The sequence below is a fragment of the Lemur catta genome, chromosome 17, assembly GCF_020740605.2.
Source record: "Lemur catta isolate mLemCat1 chromosome 17, mLemCat1.pri, whole genome shotgun sequence".
In the NCBI taxonomy this organism is placed as follows: domain Eukaryota; kingdom Metazoa; phylum Chordata; class Mammalia; order Primates; family Lemuridae; genus Lemur; species Lemur catta.
Window position 1 is genome coordinate 39,478,342 of NC_059144.1, and position 18,532 is coordinate 39,496,873.

The 18,532-nt window shown below is 47.0% G+C and overlaps 1 protein-coding gene across 2 annotated transcripts in view; it reads left to right on the plus strand.

Annotated features, from left to right (window-relative positions):
* The window catches only part of EYA2 (EYA transcriptional coactivator and phosphatase 2), a 138,811-nt gene that overhangs the window by 103,611 nt on the left and 16,668 nt on the right, over nucleotides 1-18,532 (plus strand). For both annotated transcript variants that reach the window (XM_045528492.1, XM_045528493.1), the window contains 2 exons: nucleotides 3,761-3,850; nucleotides 17,353-17,411. In XM_045528492.1, coding sequence (XP_045384448.1) covers nucleotides 3,761-3,850; nucleotides 17,353-17,411 — 149 coding nt within the window. The remainder of the gene's footprint in view (nucleotides 1-3,760; nucleotides 3,851-17,352; nucleotides 17,412-18,532) is intronic.

Here is an 18,532-nt window from a genome sequence, read left to right on the forward strand (position 1 = left end):
CGCATATGGTGAAAGGCCCCACCATTCTCCTCTAATTAAGAGAACTTCATCAAGAATGCGTAATAATTAGGTTAAGGAGCTGCCATCCAGGGCTACAGCATCTGCCCTGAGGGGTGGTTCCAACAGCAAGAAGCCTCCTGCCCGCCTGCTAAATGCATATGTGCAGAGCCCACCGCCATCATCAAAGGCAACCCCTGAGAAATCTGTAGAACATTAGCACACATTGGAAAAATCTGCAGTGCCTTTGTCTGATTTGTACCTTCGCTGGGAGAGAACCACCCACAAATTCTCTAGTCCAGCAAAGACGACATTCCATCCACCCCAACCCCCCCAGCTTCCAGCCTAGTCCTTCCAAGGACGAGTTAGACTCCTAGCCTGTGTGGGGAAAACTCCCTCTTCTCCGTTGTCTGTTCTGGTTTAAATTGATCAGTTTTATTTTTTTTTTAAAGTAATCCACTTATGCTGTTGCTTGTTTGGGAAATTAACCACTGATTTTTTTTTTAATCCAAAGAGTATGTAATGATTAAGAAAATGGTTTTCGTGTGAGTAGCATGTTAAAGACTTTTGTGCCAACTGATTTTGGGTATTCCTGCTGGGTTTACAGAAACAGGTTATTTGCTTAAAGGTTCGAGGAAGGGGACTGGGAGAGTTTGGCAATCATCATCACTTGTGGAGCACCTGCTGCATACCGGGCCCTGGGCTCGGGGTTTAAACACGTGCTGTCTCATTTCATCCCCACTGCGATGTTCGGCAGTCAGAGGGATCAGAGTGGATTTGAAAGGGTCAGTTGCCCTTTATTGGCTGAAGAGCATGGTGCGAAGGCTCCCATATTTCAGGCTTTATGTGACTGGGAGGACTGCTGGGTTAAGACGGAGGGTTCCCCCTAAGCTGCACTGGGTTGAATGAAACCAACAGACAGGAGTGGTGTGTTTATGGCATGCATTAGGGATGCATTCAGCAGGCAGCCTGAGACAAAACCAATGGCTTTTGTCTTGCCCTCATTCCAGATGTATTTCACATAAATTAACAGAATCCCCACCAATATTTTTTTCTTCTAGCTTCTCAGTCTTTGCAACCCTGGAAAAACATTTTTTACTTGGAGAAAGTGGTCTGGCCCAGGGCAACACTCTGTTACTTAACTCCTGGAATACTTGTGCTTTTCTGGGGCTATTCCAGACTTTTCTGCCTCTGCACAATTAGTTTTTATCAAGTATTTTTGAAAAGAGGCACCACCTATGTAGCTTAAGCCTATTAGATTGTTTTAAGACAATCTAATAGGCAAGCCATGCAAGCAAATTTTAGGAAAATCTGAAATATTAATAACAAGAATGCAAATGAGTAGGTGGGTGTTGTGAAGGCCGTCCACAGAAACATTTGGTGTGTTTAATTTTTTTAAAGTTTAAATTATACAATAAATATTTGGACCCCTTCTCCTTTAAAAAATGTTAGAATATTCTAGATAACACTAAAGTTCGTTTTGACCATCACTGCTCCCTTCTCTCTGCCTTCTAGAATTAACCACTGTTCTTTCTCTGAGTCTGTCCTTTCAGATACTTACAAATATATAAGTGCCCATGGAAAATATGTAGTAATATTTTATGTGTTCCTAATAAATGGTAATAACATGCAGTATATAATATATACCATAATCAGAAAATCTCTTTTTACTCAATAACATATTTTTGATGTGCCCATGTGAGTACATGTAGATCTGGTTCATTTCTTTCCATTGAAATTTCATTTTCCATTGTATGAATATACTACATTTTATTTTTCTAGTCTCCTTTGGCTGGAAAACTAAATTTTTTCCAATTGTTTGTTATTTACTAACAATTCTGTAATGAACATCTTTTGACATGTCCTCTTGTTAATATGTATGAGTTTTTCTCTAGGATAGATAATGAAAAGTGAATGTTACTGAATATGTTGCCTGTTATTTTTAATTTTTCTGACCCAAGAAATATATGCATAAGTTTAAAATTCATATAGTTCTGGGCTGGGCACAGTGGCTCACGCCTATAATCCCAGCACTCTGGGAGGCCAAGGTGGGTGGATTGCTTAAAGCCAAGAGTTCAAGACCAGCCTGGACAATATAGTGAGACACCATCTCTACAAAAAATAAAATTTAAAAAAATTAACTGGATATGGTGGCACATGTGTGTAGCCCCAGCTGCTAGGGAGGCTGAGGCAGGAGGATCACATGAGCCCAGGAGTCCAAGGTTACAGCGAGCTATGATCTCACCACTGCACTCTAGCCTGGGTGACAGAGTGAGACCCTCTCTTAAAAAAAAATCATATAGTTCTATAGAGAAAAATATATGGGAAACAGCAATCCCCAGTGACCCTCCCACCCTCCTCCCACTCTTTCTTTCTGCCCACAGCCAACAACTTTCAACCTTTGCTGATGCTTTTGGAACTTACCTCCAAATTTCTAAGTAACATGCTTTATGTCGCTACTTCTTGATTTTTTTCCATGTTGGGCATGATCTCTGGCTTCCCGAAATACAAGATGAGAACTGGACTCTCTTATCTCAGACCTTGCCCCCATCACACACACGTAGACTTTCTCGTCATATCCTCCCAGTATCAGTCAGTCATAATTTTTGCTTTATCAATATACAATATTTGCCTTTTTATAACAAACACTCTTCACAGAGAAGTCATTTCATATGCAGTAATTATTTTTCCTTCTCTGTGTGCTGGCCTGGGAGGTGACATCTTTCTGAGTAAATCCTTTCGGCAGACAAGTCTGGGTTGACAGCTTCTTCTTGCTTCTTGTCCAGTACATTGAGGGCTGGTCATTGAGGGGTTGGTGCACGAGTAGCCCCGTCGAAGAGGAATGTGCCGTCGTGCAGAGGTGAAATGCTTTGGGTGTGAGTCATACGTGGAAACACCCCCAGAACCTTTTCTCAGAGCCCACTCTGATTCCCTCCTAGGCCCTGAGAGGTTTGTTTTCCTCATTTGCTCTTCATTTCTCACCACGTACCCTGCCCTGCCGACTTCCAGCCAGGACCCAGAGTGCTAAGCTCTGGCTCCCGGGGCTCTGATGAAGTGTCTCGCCTAATGGCTGTGTTCCTGGGCCTGATTCTCCACAGTCGTGTGTGTGAAGCTGACATCACCAGCTGCATTTTTTTTAAGGGTCAGGAAGGGTTTATGTTGTTAATTATTTATTTTTATAATAGAAGTAATGCATCGGCCGGGCGCGGTGGCTCGCGCCTGTAATGCTAACACTCTGGGAGGCTGAAGCGGGAGGATCTCTTGAGCTCAGGAGTTCGAGACCAACCTGAGCAAGAGCAAAACCCCGTCTCTACTAAAAATAGAAAAAAAAATAGAAAGAAATTAGCTGGACAACTAAAAATATATAGAAAAATTAGGCAGGCATGGTGGCGCATGCCTGTAGTCCCAGCTACTTAGGAGGCTCAGATAGGAGGATCGCTTGAGCCCAGGAGTTTGAGGTTGCTGTGAGCTTTAAGATGCCACGGCACTCTACCCAGGGTGACAGAGTGAGACACTGTCTCAAAAATAAATAAATAAACAAATAAATACTGGAGGGTAAATAGAAATGGTGAAAACCCGGAAGTGAGATGTCAGAATCTGTGCAACATGATTACCCTGACCCCACACAGAGACTCGTTTTAGGCCATGCATGAGCCATGCAGATGGAGACAGACCAAAACCGCCTTCCAGCGGTGGGGCGGGATGGGGAGGGAGGCTGAGATGACTCAGGCTCCACTCGTGTGACTTTCTCCTTCTCTAACAGGACACCACGACGTCCGTGCGCATCGGCCTGATGATGGAAGAGATGATCTTCAACCTTGCAGACACACATCTGTTCTTCAACGACCTGGAGGTTTGTGGTTGCCGGTTTCACTTAATATTCGCCGTGTTTAATCACCCGCATCTAGTTTGGGGGGAAAGATGCTTTCCTCCTTCCTTTCTTTTTTTTTTTTCTCTTTTTCTTTCAGAGGCTTGAAACTTTTGCTAGCATTGCCCGAGAAGGCACAAAACTGTGGCCAGCAACCGTTCATTAGAAACACACTTAGCCAAATTATCTCCCCGGCTTTCCTGTGTGGCTAATGGGCTTTTCTCTCTGTTCTAGCGGTGATGTCCACTGGCAGTTTTACTAATCCAATAAAGGCTATGTAGTTTCTTCCTCCTGAAATTTGCTATTTAATAAGTTTATTAAGGCAAATTAGTGCCGATCCTCCTGGGTCAGTAATAATTAGCAGTGGGCCAGAGTGGAAGCTTTTAAAAACAATTTACGTTCCCCTGAAAGCATGTTTTACAAAGAGAGAGAGAGATAGTGCGCAGAGGGAATATGCTTATTCAAAGTATCTGCTCCTGAGCCCCTAAGCAAGATGCAAGGGAGGGAGGAAAAAAAGGCAGAAAAGAAGCTTTGAAAATAAATTGAATTCATTTGTTTATACCCAGCCTATGTCAGAAAGATTTGGGAAAGATTTCAAATGGAAAACATACTTAAAATAGAACTATTAAAGCAAAAGGATTGAAAGCTATGTAATGAATAAGGATAAAGAGTTGTACCCAAAAAAAAAACAGGCTCATACAGGCTAACTACTACAGTCAAGTTCAGAGTGAATCTATGAGCTTCCTGGTAGCCAAAGGAAGGAGGGAATTACAATGAGTTACCTGCCTCTAATGAAAGAGTAAGCAGCCTTCTCCAAAGTGAAGAAGGGTTTTTGGCTGATAAAAGGATTAGTGTGGGGATCTTCTGGCTTTGTAAATTATGTTCACCTTATTGGTTCAATGGATTGAAAAATAAGGGTGGGCCAGACATAGTGATTGTAATCCTAGCACTTTGGGAGGCTGAGGAGAGAGGATTGCTTTAGCGTGGTGTTCAAGACCAGCCTGGGCAATATAGCAAGACCCCCATCTCTACAAAAAATTTAAAAATTAGCTGGGTGTGGTGGTACGCCTGTAGTCCCAGCTATTCGGAGGCGAGCCAGGAGAATCCCTTGATCCTGGAAGTTGGGGGCTGCAGTGAGCTACAATCAGGCCACTGAGCTTCAGTCTGGGTGACAAAGAGAGACCCTGTCTCTGGGGGGAAAATAAAAGAAAGAAAGAACAATAAGGGCAACCTAAAATAAAACTGTACGTGAAACAACAATTCTATTTATCCTAGTAGGAATATTTTTTCCTGGAATCTGGAATATCCCTGAGGACTAAACTGTGAAGTAGAAGGCTACAGATTCCAAATCTGCCCTGGCTAGCTGAGGGCATTATAATATTTATCATCAGGAAAGGATACAGGTTTTTCTTTATGGCCTGCAGTCCTGGAGTTGCAGAGAGGACGATCCTTGCTGAAATGATCAATCTTGAGTTTAGTCTATGCAAGCCACCAGGGCCTCAGTCTTCCCATCTGTGAGATGGGATTGATAGTCTCTGCCCAACATCCATTTCACAAAGCAGGTCTAGGTAGAAACTTGAGGAATTAAATTTATTTCAAAAATGTCCCCCTTGCCAGGAGCCCCCAGGGCACCTCAGCAGAACTGAAACCAGGTTACTCAAGGGAGAAGTTAAAACTCACACAAGTGAGAACACCTTGTTTGTTGACGCCAGGCAGTCCCTGTCACACTCTCCAACCTCTGCAGCTTCCTGGCGACCCAGGGAGAGGCCAGCGGCCGCAGGAGGCCAGTTCACAGCCCGGCTCCTGCGCGAGTGACAGCCCCAAGGAAGAAAGTCAGATGCCTTTCTCCATAAGGGCATCCGGAAGCTTTTTATGGAGAACATACCATTCATCAGGCCCTGGTTGCAGTGCTGCAGATGATTATGCTGTAGAAGTTACATCTGGGGAGTGATTGCCCAGGTCACACCCACCCATTAGGGGGGCAGGAACCCCTGACATTGAATGCAGCATAGGTATGTGCACAAGTGTGTGTCTCAGGCGGAGGGGGTGAGCCGAACTCTATCCTTCCCCAGAGGGTCTCATAGCTCTAAGGATAAAATTTGCCCCAATGTTAAGCCTTGTAGTTTTGGACGTCTCCTTTTCCGTGCCCCCGGGCCCCACCAAAACCAAGAGAAGGCAAAAGAAGTTACACTTTGAGCTGAATTAGAACCCAGTTCCTTTGTGAAAAGCAATTTTGGAGTGAATAGGAGCACTCAGACCTCTCTGACCAGGGCCAGACGCCCTCCAGGTGTGGCGAAGGAAGGCAGCGAGCGCCAGGTGCCACTTGGCTGGTTCCCTGATGCTGCCAGCAACACCCCTAGTGGATCACTGCTGGGGGACATTAGCACCCTCAGGTGCTACTGACATCTGAACAGGCCCTGGCACTGATGCTGAAGCCAGCCCTGCCTGCCCAAAGGCTAGGTGGGCACAGGTACCTCCATCAAGAGTACAGACATCTCCTCCCTGAGGCCCTCCCAGAACAAAGGCAGACACTGGAAAAGTGCAGTTGGCAGAAGAATCTCGATGTGCAAAGCAGAGAAAACAGCAAAGAATAAAGCAGCGGTTGAGACTCAGCCTATGAAGTCAGGCAGATTTTGGGTTAAACCCCGTTTTGCTACCTACTTCCTGGATGATCTTAGACAGAGTTAGATAAACTTACTGGGGCTCTGTTTCCTCTTCTGTAACATGGGGGTTAAAAATCTACCCTGTAGGTTGCTGTTAACACTACAGCACCCCTCGGTCCCCACTCAGGAGATGAATCCCCTGGAGGCAGTCAAAGCAATATACAAGGGATCTGAATGCATTTCCAGAAAGAAGGACATGGACCGTGTGCAGGAGGGGTAGTGACGTGGCTGGGGCTGAGTGACAGCACGCATCGGAATAACAACACGGTCACAGCAGCAGCCAGCGTGTGGCTCATGTGCACTGGGTGCCTGGCAGGTACTGCTAGTATCCCCTTTCAGAGATGGGGAAACTGAGGCACGGGGAGGTTCACTCGCCTGGCAGCTGACACACATTGAGCTCTTATTTTCCACCAGGCATCTCACATGAATTACTTCGCTGAATCCTCACAATAACCCTGCAAAGGAGATGGATTTTTAAATTTCCATTTTACAGATGAAGAAACTGCAGCCCAGATAGGTCACTTTCCCAGGGTCACACAGCCAGGAAGAGCAGTGTGGAGATTTGATCCCAGGCCAAGCTGATTTCTAGGCTGGGATGTTTGTCCTTCATGGAGGAAGCACTTTGAGATGAACTACAAAACAGAGAAGAAACAGAGACCAGCAGAGTGGATGGAAGGAAAAAGAGTCCTTCGTGAGAAACAAGATAACCCTAAAGATCTTCGGCAAAAAGTGTCTCTGACCCGATTCAGGAGGGCCAGGCAGTCAGGTGGGCTGGCGGGGAAGCGTTTCGAGATGCTGCCAGAGCTTTGGGAAAGATCATGCCAGAACCACTCAGAAGTTGCTGAAATTAGGGCAGGCCATGGCTGCCTGCCTGACACGTGGACCCAGTTGCTAAGTGCCTGATTTACGGTTCTTTAGAAGCTATGGGGGAGAATAATATTTCACCGTGTTAGTGCTGAACTGCTCTCCAAAGCGTCCTGCCCAACCGGCCATTAATACAACTCAAGCCACAGCCTCTTTAGTGCTCTTGAGATAAATGAAACACTTAGCACAGGGGAGAAGGCCAAGGTTTCCTTCCCGGGGACAGACTCCTCTCTGGCTGGTCTAGAGGCAGTGTTGAGCAATCCCACTTAAAATATATCCCTACCCCAGAGCAGGAGTGGCCAGGGAGTTCATCTGGGCCCTGACAAAAGCCATTTTTTTAAAGCAAATTTGTTAACTGTTTCCTTCCCTCATTCGTGTCTTGAGGCAGCCAAGGACAAAATGTGACGGGATCAAACCACAGCAGGAGAGTCTGGGAAACCCCAGCTGTCCCCAGCTTAATCAGAACAGGTTTGATAAGTATTTGTCACTGAGCTAATGGCTCGGCAATGTGCACCAACAAGAATACTAAGTATCAAGCCTGTGGGATCCAGGAGAAAGGGGATCAAGAGAGACATTTATGGCTTTAAATGACATTTATTAGAAAGTTAAAAGAACAATTGAAAAGCCCATTACAGCAGACCAGCCTTTGTCAAGCTTGATCAAGGGGGAGAGAGAGAGATCAATAAGCAACATCCAAAATGAAAGGGACATTACTAAGAATTCAGGGGAGGTCATTTATTTTAATTATGAGAATACCAGTACACTCTTACACCAATGAATTTGAAAACCTAGGTGAAGCTGACACTCCTTAGGAAGATACAAATTACCCAAATTATCCCAAGGGGAAAAAATAAATAAAATTAACCAATGACCATGAGAAATTGTCAAATTGTTAAAGATGTAGGCTCCTAAAAAAGGCACCAGGTCCTGCTGGTTTTAAACAAGAGTTCCAACAAACCTTTAAGGAAAGGAGAAATCCCATCCTACACAAACTACAGAGCAAAGAAAAAGATGGGATCCTCTCCCACACATTTTATGAAACTAACATCATCCTGAAACTAAAACTGGACCTTGAGCATATGACAAATGGACAAATTGCTGTCATCACCAATGAAAGATAGAATGCCCCTGCAATCACAGAAGATACCTTCATCTGTACCCTGTGACTCTTGACAGAAGTTTCCTGCAAATCCTGTCTGAGCTTCAGTTTCCACACTGGGGAAGGAGGGATCTGCACCATAATTGGTACTATTTAGTGAGTGCCTGCCACTTGCCTTGTAACATACCTGCAAGTTGTAACATACCTCTATGTTTCATAATTTTTTTAAAAACTGAAGACCTTGCACTGTCACCTGAGAGGGCCCAGAAGCAATGACACCCGTGTAGCAACGAGCACACCCAGCACCCAGATATTGGTTTCTAATACCATTCTCCAATTAAAACCCGAGCTTCTTGGAGAAATGGCTGGTTGTAGGGCTGGGGCAGGGAATATACAAGCTAAGCCTGGAGCATCTTGTAGTGCCAAGAAAGTAAGGAAGTGCTCAAAAAAAAAAAAAAAAAACCACAGTGATGGGTTATGTCAAAGGGACACAGGACCTGACCCAATTGAACAAGTTCCCAATGGCCAAAGCTGGAACACTAAAATAAAAAGCACAACAAAATGAAATAGAAGCTGGAGTAATAAAATAACATAGTACTGGATTCCAACCCAGAGTATAACTGATGTAGATAAATGATTGCGTAAATACATAAGGGAGAACAGACAAACTCCCAGCAGAAAAATTCCTAATAATGTATGTAGATGCTACACCCTTAGTGTGAGCCACACATGGTGACCTCCTTCCAGAGTGCAATATGGAAAGGGGGGAAGAGTAACTTTACAGTGGAGAAACCCGACGAGCACTACCTGAGCCAGGGGATCAAGTTCAACACCAACAGTGATAAGTCGAGTTGACAGTGTGTACCCTTGATAGCATGTGATGAGAAGGGCACTTTACATCTGTGCCCTTCCTCACGAAAACCCATAAACCCAGCCTAACCATGAGAAGACCATTAGACAAATCCCAGTTGGTAAACATTCTGCAAGATACCTGACCAGCACGCCTTTAGACCGTCATCCAAAGCAGGGAACGTCTGAGAAACTGTCACAGCCCAGAGGAGCGTAAGAGGACACATGACTAAATGTGATTTGGCGCCCTGGAAGGATCCTGGAACAGTAAAAGGACATTAGTGGGAAAACGAAGGAAATCTGTAAAAAGGAGTTGACATTCGTTAGTAAGAACATAGTAATATTTATTAGTTGTGAAACAAATGTAGCAAACCAACGTAAAATGTAAATAGAAGGAGAAACTGGGTGTAGGTGCTATGCATATATGGGATATACAGGTACTATCTTTGCAATTTTTCTATAAATCTCAAACTATTCTAGGATAAAAAGTTTATTTTAAAAAAACCTGAAGACTCAAAGGTGTTAAGTGACTTGCCAAAGATCACACACCTGAAAATGCAGGGCTGGGATTAGAGGCCAGGGATGGGCATTTGAATGCCAACTCCAGCGTTGTCTAGGATGTGTGAACCTAAATGTCCCTACCTTATTCTCTTCTTCCTGCCCTCTCTCAGTGGTGGCTCAATTCAGTTGAACCATTACTTTGCCAGGCACAGAGTTCGAACCTGTAGAACTCAAGTTGGTAATGGTAGCAGCAAGGATGGCAAGCGTGTGTTGTGTGGGCATTTTCTACAGCAAGGCACTTTGCAAAGGGCTTCATCTATATTGACTCATTTAATCTTTCCAGTGCCCTATGAGGTGGGTACTGGTCCGGCAGCTCAACCACAGAGGGAGAAGCTGAGGCTCAGTGAGGTTCAATGCCTTGTCCAAGTCATTCAGTTAGTAAGTAGCAGGGTTAGAATTTGAACCCAAGCCCCAGAGTCTGTGCTTTTAACTTCCCTACCCTCCAGCCTTGCAAAAATCAATTTAAAAAAAAAAAAAGAAATAGGTGCTACTGTGTCTGTTTTGTGTTGCTATAAAGGAAATACCTGAGGCCGGGTAATCTATAAAGAAAAGAGGTTTATTCAGCTCACAGTTCTGTAGACTGTACAGGAAACACTGAGGCAGCATCTGCTTCTGGTGAGGCCTTTGGGAGCTTCTAATCAAAGTGGAGGGCGAAGGGGGAGCAGGAGGGTCACATGACGAGAGAAAGAGCAAAACAGAGAGTGGAGGTGGTGCCCGGCTCCTTTAGACAGACAGCTCTGGCATGAACTAATCAAGTGAGAACTCACTCATTGTCTTGGAGGGGCGCCAAGTCATTCATGAGGGATCTGCCCCCATGACCCAAATACCACCCACCAGGCCCCGCAGTCAACACGGGAGATCGAATTTCAGCGTGAGATTCAGAGGGACCAAACATCCAAACCATATCAGCTACCTTCAGAGTCTTCCAGTTTAGTGGATGAAAGAAGAAAACAGCCATAACAGGCCTAGGTTAGTCCTAGAGGCTCCACAAAGTGGGTAAACAGAGACAGGAGTCATTCAACCTGATCTGGGGATGGAGCTGGGGGAGTTTTTACAAATATGGTGACGTCAACAAAGCCTTTCACAGGCTGTTGACAAATGGAAAGAGGAGGGAAAGGCATTCAAAGCAGAAGGAACAGCACATGCAAAAGCCCTGGGGCAGGGGTGTGCCAGTTGTTGAAGGAATAGCGGGAATCGGCTTTGTCAGCACTGCAGTGAGGAGAGGGTAGGAGATAAGGTCAGGGAGGTGAGGAGCGTGAGGGTGTGCAGACCAGGGGTCATTGTGTGGACTCTGCTCTTACTCCGAGGGAGGGGGGGGGCATTGTGGGGATTTGAGCAGGGGAAGGATCCCTCTCACTGCTGGATGCAGACCAGCCTGGGAGCAGGGAGAGCGGGCAGGTGATGGCAATAGTTTAGGCCAGGATTCAGCAAACTTTTTCTGTAGAAGGCCAGATAGTAAATGTTTTCAGCTTTGCAGGCCATACTGTCTCTGTCTCAGTTACTCAGTTCTCCTGCAGTAGCACAAAAGCAGCCACAGACAGAATGCGTAAATGAATAAACATGGCTGTGTTCCAGTAAAACTTTATTTATGCAAACAGGCAATAGGCAAGATTTGGCCCACGGTTATAGTTTACCAGCCTCTGGTCTGGGTGGGAGATGATGATGGCTTGGACCACGGTGGGAGCAGTGGGAGGTGAGAATGGTCAGATTGGGGTGTATGTCACAGGCAGAGCCAGCAGGACTTGCTGATGGGTCAGTGTTGGGATGTGAGACAAAGAGAGAAGTCAGAGATGACAACAAGACACACACAGTACGCAGCCCAGCATTGGGGCACTACACGTGGTCATTATGTACAGGTATTGAATCAGCAGTTCAGGGTTTCATGCCTATTTGCCTCATCTTTTCCAGTGCCATGATAGGCACCTTGAGGACAGGAGCCAGATCTAGTCCTAGAAACCTCCCCTCTGTGGCCCCATTCATTGTCTGACATAGTGCCAGGCTGATAGCAGGTGTTTCTGTAGCCTTCGAGTGGATGGATCTCCACGGGCACAGGCTCTGAAGGCACACGGCCTCTTTGGTCCAGGTGCAGCCCCTCTCCCCCTCACCCGGGGCACTGTATCGGCTGGCTAGAGCTGCCCTAGCAAAGCACCACAGTCTGGGAGCTTAGACAACAGAAGCTTATTGTCTCACGGTGCTCCAGACTAGAAGTCCAAGGTCAAAATTGCTTCCTTCCAAGGGCTGTGAGAGAGAATCTGCTCCTTGCCTCTCTCTCTTAGCTCCTGGTGGTCTCAGACGTTCCCTGGCTTAGAGATGTGTCAGCCCATCTCTTTCCTCATTGTCACAGGGTTGTTCTTCCTCTGTGGGTCTCTGTATCTGTCCAAATTTCCCCTTGTAAGGACAGCAGTCATACTGGATTAGGGCTCACCCTAATGACTTTGTCTTAACACAGTCGTTTGCAAAGACCCTATTTCCAAAGAAGGTCACGTTCACAGATGCTGGGGGTTAGGACTTCATCTCTTGGGGGACAAAATTCAACCTGCAGCAGTCGTGTTCCTGCACTTCTCCTGCCTCGTTTTCTCCTCCATAAGAAGGGATGACAACAGTTTCCCCCTCAATACATGTGAAGTGCTGAGCACAAGTCCCGGCACATTGGAAGCTCTTAATAAATGTTAGCTTCTCTCCAAAGTTAGATCTCGTCTCCTCCCCAGTGAGATGTTTTTAATTATTTTTTCAAAAGTAATACATATGCACATTATCCTCATTTAAAAGAAAAATGAAAGTATTTCAATAAGGCTTAAAGCCTTCTTTGACCACCAGCCCAATCCCAACACCTTCCCATGTGGAACTGCTGCTACCAGCCAGATGTGTGAGCTTCTAGATCTTTCTGTTTCCAGTTATGTATTGTATGTATATATTCATATAAAATATCTTGTATTTTAACGGGGTTTTACATGATATCATGCTGGACTCCTCTTTCTTTAGCCTGCTTTATTCACACTGTAGGCGATCTTGGAAACCTTGCATGTGCTAACATAAAAATCTACCTCGTCCTTCTGAACGGCCCGGTAGGATTCGGCTGAATAGATATACCACATTTTATTCCGCTATGACCTAATCAAGGGAACTTTAGGTGTTTTCCAGTTTCTCCCTGGGATGACGGACGTCCTGGCACGAGGCTCTTTCCTGGTGTCTCTCTGGGTGAGAAAGGGACCTCTTTTGAGGCAGGGATGCACTGGGTCCTGGTCCTCAGCGCCCCCTGTGCCTCACCTGGGCCAGGGCCGTGAGAACCCTTCCTCTGTCTCTGCCAGCTGGTCCCGCTCAGAGCCCCCAGGACGGTCACACTTTGACCCAGGAGAGCCCAGACCAGAAGTGCACCTGGTCCGTGTGCACAAGCCTCCCCTCTGACTTAGAGGCCGGCCCCCGTACCTGCGAGCGGGCAGCAGAGTTGGGGGGCGTGGGATTCTCTTCCCCAGGAGCTCAATGTCCTCTGAGCTGTCCAGCTCCCCTCGCTGCCAGCTCGGGGAGTAACTCGATCCAGGTCAGCTGGCGGAGTATGAGGTAGCGTCTAGCTGAGCGTCATGGTATTTTATTAAGTCCGAAATGTGATCGCCACTGTTGTCACACTTTAGCGCCCCCAACAATCCCCTTGCAAATGAGAAAAACACAGCCTCCCCAAATGCCTTTCCCCTGACATCAAGGAAAGCACATGGAACCCTGCCCAGGGGCCTGAGCCCATGTGACCCCTGGGGTGGCTTTGGAGCTTGAGGGAAGGCCAGGGGGCCTACGGAGGTGTTTTTCCAATTTCAGGCAAAGCAGTGCACTGGGGGGATTTTCTGTTGATTTTATTTCCTCTGCGCCTGGGTCTGTAAAGTCAGCGCTGTCTTGTAAATACCATTTTCATTAGCATACCAAGATTGGTGGTCCTAGGACCCTCTCTTCTATGTAAGATGGCCGTGGGTCAGAAGTCTCAAACCCGGGTGTTCACAGGGCCAAGTAACCAGGTCATGGAAAGGGAAGTAAACCCGGTAGAGACCGTGGGATGCCCAGGCGGAAGGAGGCAGCTGCAGCTCAGCTGCCAGCGATTGTCGGGATATGAGAATGCAAGCTCTGTGTCACCAGAGTGTGTGGATTCCCAAGAGCTGCTGCAAATCTAGAGAGAGAGCAAGAGGGAGGAGAGAGGGAGAGGGGCAGGGTGGGGGTGGAGAGAGACCCCCTGAGTTTGCATATTGGCCATTGTTTCCAAAAAAAATGTAAACACAGGGTGGGCTAAGTAGATAAGTCTCCAGGCCAGTTTTCAGCTCTTCCCTGACTGAACTTATCTACACAGGAGAGAAGCTGCCAGTCTAGTTCCTTGATCCCTCTAGAGCAGCAATGTCCAGTAGAATTTTCTGTGACAATGGAAATATCTACACCGTCCCATGTGGTAGCTGGCGATTGAGCACTTGAAATAGGACTAAGGAACTGAATTTTTTAAAGTTTATATTTAGTTAATTTGAATGTAAGTATAAATAACCACATGTGACTAATTTCCACCGTGTTGGCCAGCATGGGCATGGGTCTAGAGTCTTCAAACATGGGAGTCCCGCCATTGTGCTCGGCCACTGCAGGAAAAGGACACTCCCTCTTGGGGATGGGGATAAATTATACCTGAGACCACCAAGCATTGATTAGAGTCCTGGGTCCGTGGAAAGAAAGGAAATATGGAATAAGCAGAAAAGGTTTGGGTGTCAGCCAGATACCTGCTGGCTCAAGAGTGGTCATTCAGTGTGTCCCCTCCAGTTTTTCTCCCACTCCCCCAGAGTTTTTCATATTGGGGTCACCCTTTAGCACCCGCCACGTTCTTTGCCATCTGCTCCACTTGCGTTTGCCCACGGCTGAGCCCTAGGAAGCCACTCCGTGGGACTTCCCTGCTGCTCTTGCCCTCCAGGCCCCGCAGAGCACACCACCGCCCACGCCCGGGTTCTGTCTCTGGGTCACAGAGGTGCGAGGTCCTATGCAGCAGTGGGAATGGCAGTTCCTGGACTCTGAGTCACACTTTGTCACCTGCCACAAAGCTGCTGTGCCTGGGCCAGTGGGCCGAGGACTCTGGAAGCCTCACCTGCCAGCAAACCCCTTTCCAATCCAAAGCCCATTCTAGGGGTCAAAGAGGAACCAGCAGCTACCCCACTCCTCTGCTGACCCCTCCTCCCAGGCTCTAGCCCTGCTCCCAGCAAAGAAGCCTGGGCCGCCCCAAATGCCACGTCCCCACCCCCACCCCCAAAGCAGTCTCCCTAACCATCGCCATGACAAGACTACCTTTGCATGTCTTTAAAAAATTAATGAGGGCAGAGGTTTCCCACCCCCTCGCGACCCCCTAGCAAAGCTCCAATTCTCAAAGTTAAATTCAAGCCCCTTTTGAGATCTGCTTAAAAGGTTGGAAATACCATTTTTTCCAACTTCCAACCTCCGACCAGGAGATGCTACAACCAGTTTTTTCCTCAGTTCTCAAGCTCAGAGCAGCATGTGCTTCCCCTGCCCCAGCAGTCTCTCTAAGGCCTATCTGCCTCCCGAAATCACCTTGCAACAAAATGCAGAAAATGTATCAAATCTAACGCAATAATAAAAACGAACGTTTATGTGGCCCCCACTGTGTGCCAGACACTGTTCTAGAGCTTTCAGTGCAGCCCTCACTTCTCCTCACCTCAGCCCTGGGGAGCGGGTTCAATTATCCTCTCCCTTCACCAGTCAGACCTCGGAGGTTCACGGTGCTTATGCCCCTGGCTCAAGGTCACAGCGCTGGGAGGTGGTTGGATCCAGGATCCACACGCAGGAGCCTGCGCTCTTCCCCAGCACTGCAGGGGCCGGCGCTCCCCGTCCACGGACCGTCCCAACGTGCCTCACTATGGAGGCAGAGTTGGTGGGATTGGGATGTATCGTGGGTGGGTTCCATGGGGGACGTTGCATCCCTCGTCACTCTTGGCTGCAAAGTGACAGAAACCCAACTCAACTCGCTCAAATTGAAAAGTCAGCATATTAGTTTCTAGGGCTGCTGTCACAAATTGCCACATGCTTAGTGGCTTCAAACAACACGAATGTATTCTCTTACAGTTGCGGAACTCCGAAGTCCACATCAGTGTCACTGGGCTAACGGTGTCGGCAGGGCTGGTTTATTCTGGAGCCTCTGAGAGGACAATTTGTTTCTTTGCCTTTTTCTGCTTCAAGTGGTCACCTGCGGATCTTGGCTTGTGCCCCTCCCTCCATCGTCAGAGCACGTGACTCCAGTCACCTTCTCCCCTCTGTAGTCAAGTGACTCTCTGCCTCTCTCCTACAGGGTCCCTTGCGATTATATCTAGGGCCCACCCCAATAATCAAGGATGAACCCCCCACCTCAAGATGCGTAACTGAACCACATCTGCAAGTCCCTTTTACCACATAAAGTAACATGTTCCCAGGTTCCAAGGATTAGGATGTGGACATGTTTAAGGGCCCATTATTTAGCCTGCCAGTCAGGGATGGCCCAGCTTCAGTCGTGACTGGACCCGGGGGATCATATCACGTGACAGAGCCTCATGCCTCTCTCCAGCTCTCAGACCTGCTTTCCTCAACAGCTCCAGGCTGAACCCCACCACTCTGCAGCCCCCGCGAAAGGAGAGCACCTCTTCCCCGAGAGCCCAGCCAGCGCCCCAGGGCTGGTTCTCACTGGCCCAGCTTAGACCACATGCTCAACCCCGAAGCAATCTCTGCGGCCAGAGGGATCCTGGCTCCTTCTGATTGGTCCAGCCTGGGTCATATGCCCCTGGTCATCCCCACCCACAATCAACCCACAGAGAAAAGTGTTTCCCCAAAGAAAATGAGAGGCTTATGGGTAATGGGAAATATTGAGCCATTGGAGTTTGTTGGATGAAAAGCCCTTGGGATGGTGCCTGGTGTGTAGTAAGTGCTCGGTAAGTGATGATCACAGATGACAGGACGCAGAAGAGGTAGGTCCAGAAGCGAATGCTTGAAGGATACAGGGTTCACTAAGCAGATGAAGGTGGGGGAGCATTCCAAGCAGAGGAAACACCTTGAGCAAGGAAAGGCTTCCACCGTATGGCCAGGGTGACCCTATGTCTGGGCGTGCCTGGGGGGCTGGAGAGCTGGGGAGTCCTCGTTTGCACCTGTTCCCCCAATATAATACTAATAGCAGCCCCTTTTACTCTCAGAACTCTCTTGGTTTGGATGATAAATTATATGGTCACTTTCCTTATAGTCAACCTCCTCATTTATAAGGAAACCAAAGAGAAAGAGAGAATGAGACTCAACCCAAGGACGTCTCACCTCTAGTGGCAAAGCCCAGACCAGAACCCAGACTGCTGACTCGCAGGCCAGTGCTCACTACGGCCCCCAGTTTGTGAAGCCAGCTCTTAAAGGCTACATCAGATTGACCAGGCACATTTCTCTCTCTTTTTCTCTTCTCCTCAATTTCTCCATAGGATTGTGACCAGATCCACGTTGATGACGTCTCATCAGATGACAACGGCCAAGATTTAAGGTGGGAGTTTGGGGAGTCAAAAATGTCCCTTTTCTACTCCGGTGAGTTTATATTGAGGAAAAAAAGAGAAAAAAATGCCCCTTGATTGACTGGTTGTCAAGCTTGCCTTCTACTAGGAAGTGGGCAGGCGGAGAAGGGTGCTTATAGGGACAGGACGTTCCCACCTCCAGCCAGAACTGGGACTTGTGCTTCTCTGAACTCAAAAATCACAACTTTGACCCCCCAGCCTCTTCCACACCACCTCAGGTCACTGAACTCTGCGTATGCTTCTCTCTCTCTCTCTCTCTCCCCCACTGACCAAAGTAATACATGCATATTGTAAAAAATTCAAACCCTAATCCTGACCTCACCTTCCAAATTGACCACCATTAAGACTTTGGTATACAGTCTTCAAACATTTGACTGTAATTATTACCATACATACATTTTAACATAACAATTGATATAGCTGATACTCAAAAAAGCTTTTCTTGAATGAGTTAAGTGGTGCGTCTGGTTACTAGGGGAAAACACTTCTAGGACATGGTTTCCAGAAATTGGGTAACCAACCACTTAAAATGAAACAGCTTTCAAAGGAATGTGGCTGGAATGTTCCAAACCTACCCCTGGGGAAACTATAAAAATGGAACCATAGTTAATCTGTGCTTATCCAAAATTATCACAATTCAATGCCTCTAGGTGCATCAAAAATATTATTAGACCAAATAATGTTCTGGTTATGGGATCAGTCATTGTAACTTCATTTAGTACTTGTTTCCAAGGTGTGTCTCCGACTTACCACAAAAACAGAAATCAAAGTCTCTGCTACCGAGCCCTGCAAGACTTTTCAAAGCCCAGCACAGTCAGAAGTGAGAGCGGGCGGATGCCTGCCTCGTTTTAATTAGCCATTCAGAAAATCCCTTCTGCAATCAGGACTGGCAAGGAACAAGGCTCCAGCCCCACCAGGACTTCTCAATTTATGGAGTAAATAAACCCCAAATCAAGGTTAATTGTGTCCTTTCCATGAAGTCATCGTTGGGAACCACTCTTCCTTTCAGGGCAATGAGCGACCACGGGTCCATTTTTATAAAGTTTCCCCTATAGCTCGCTGGCTTGGAATTTGGAGCGATATTCCTCTGAAC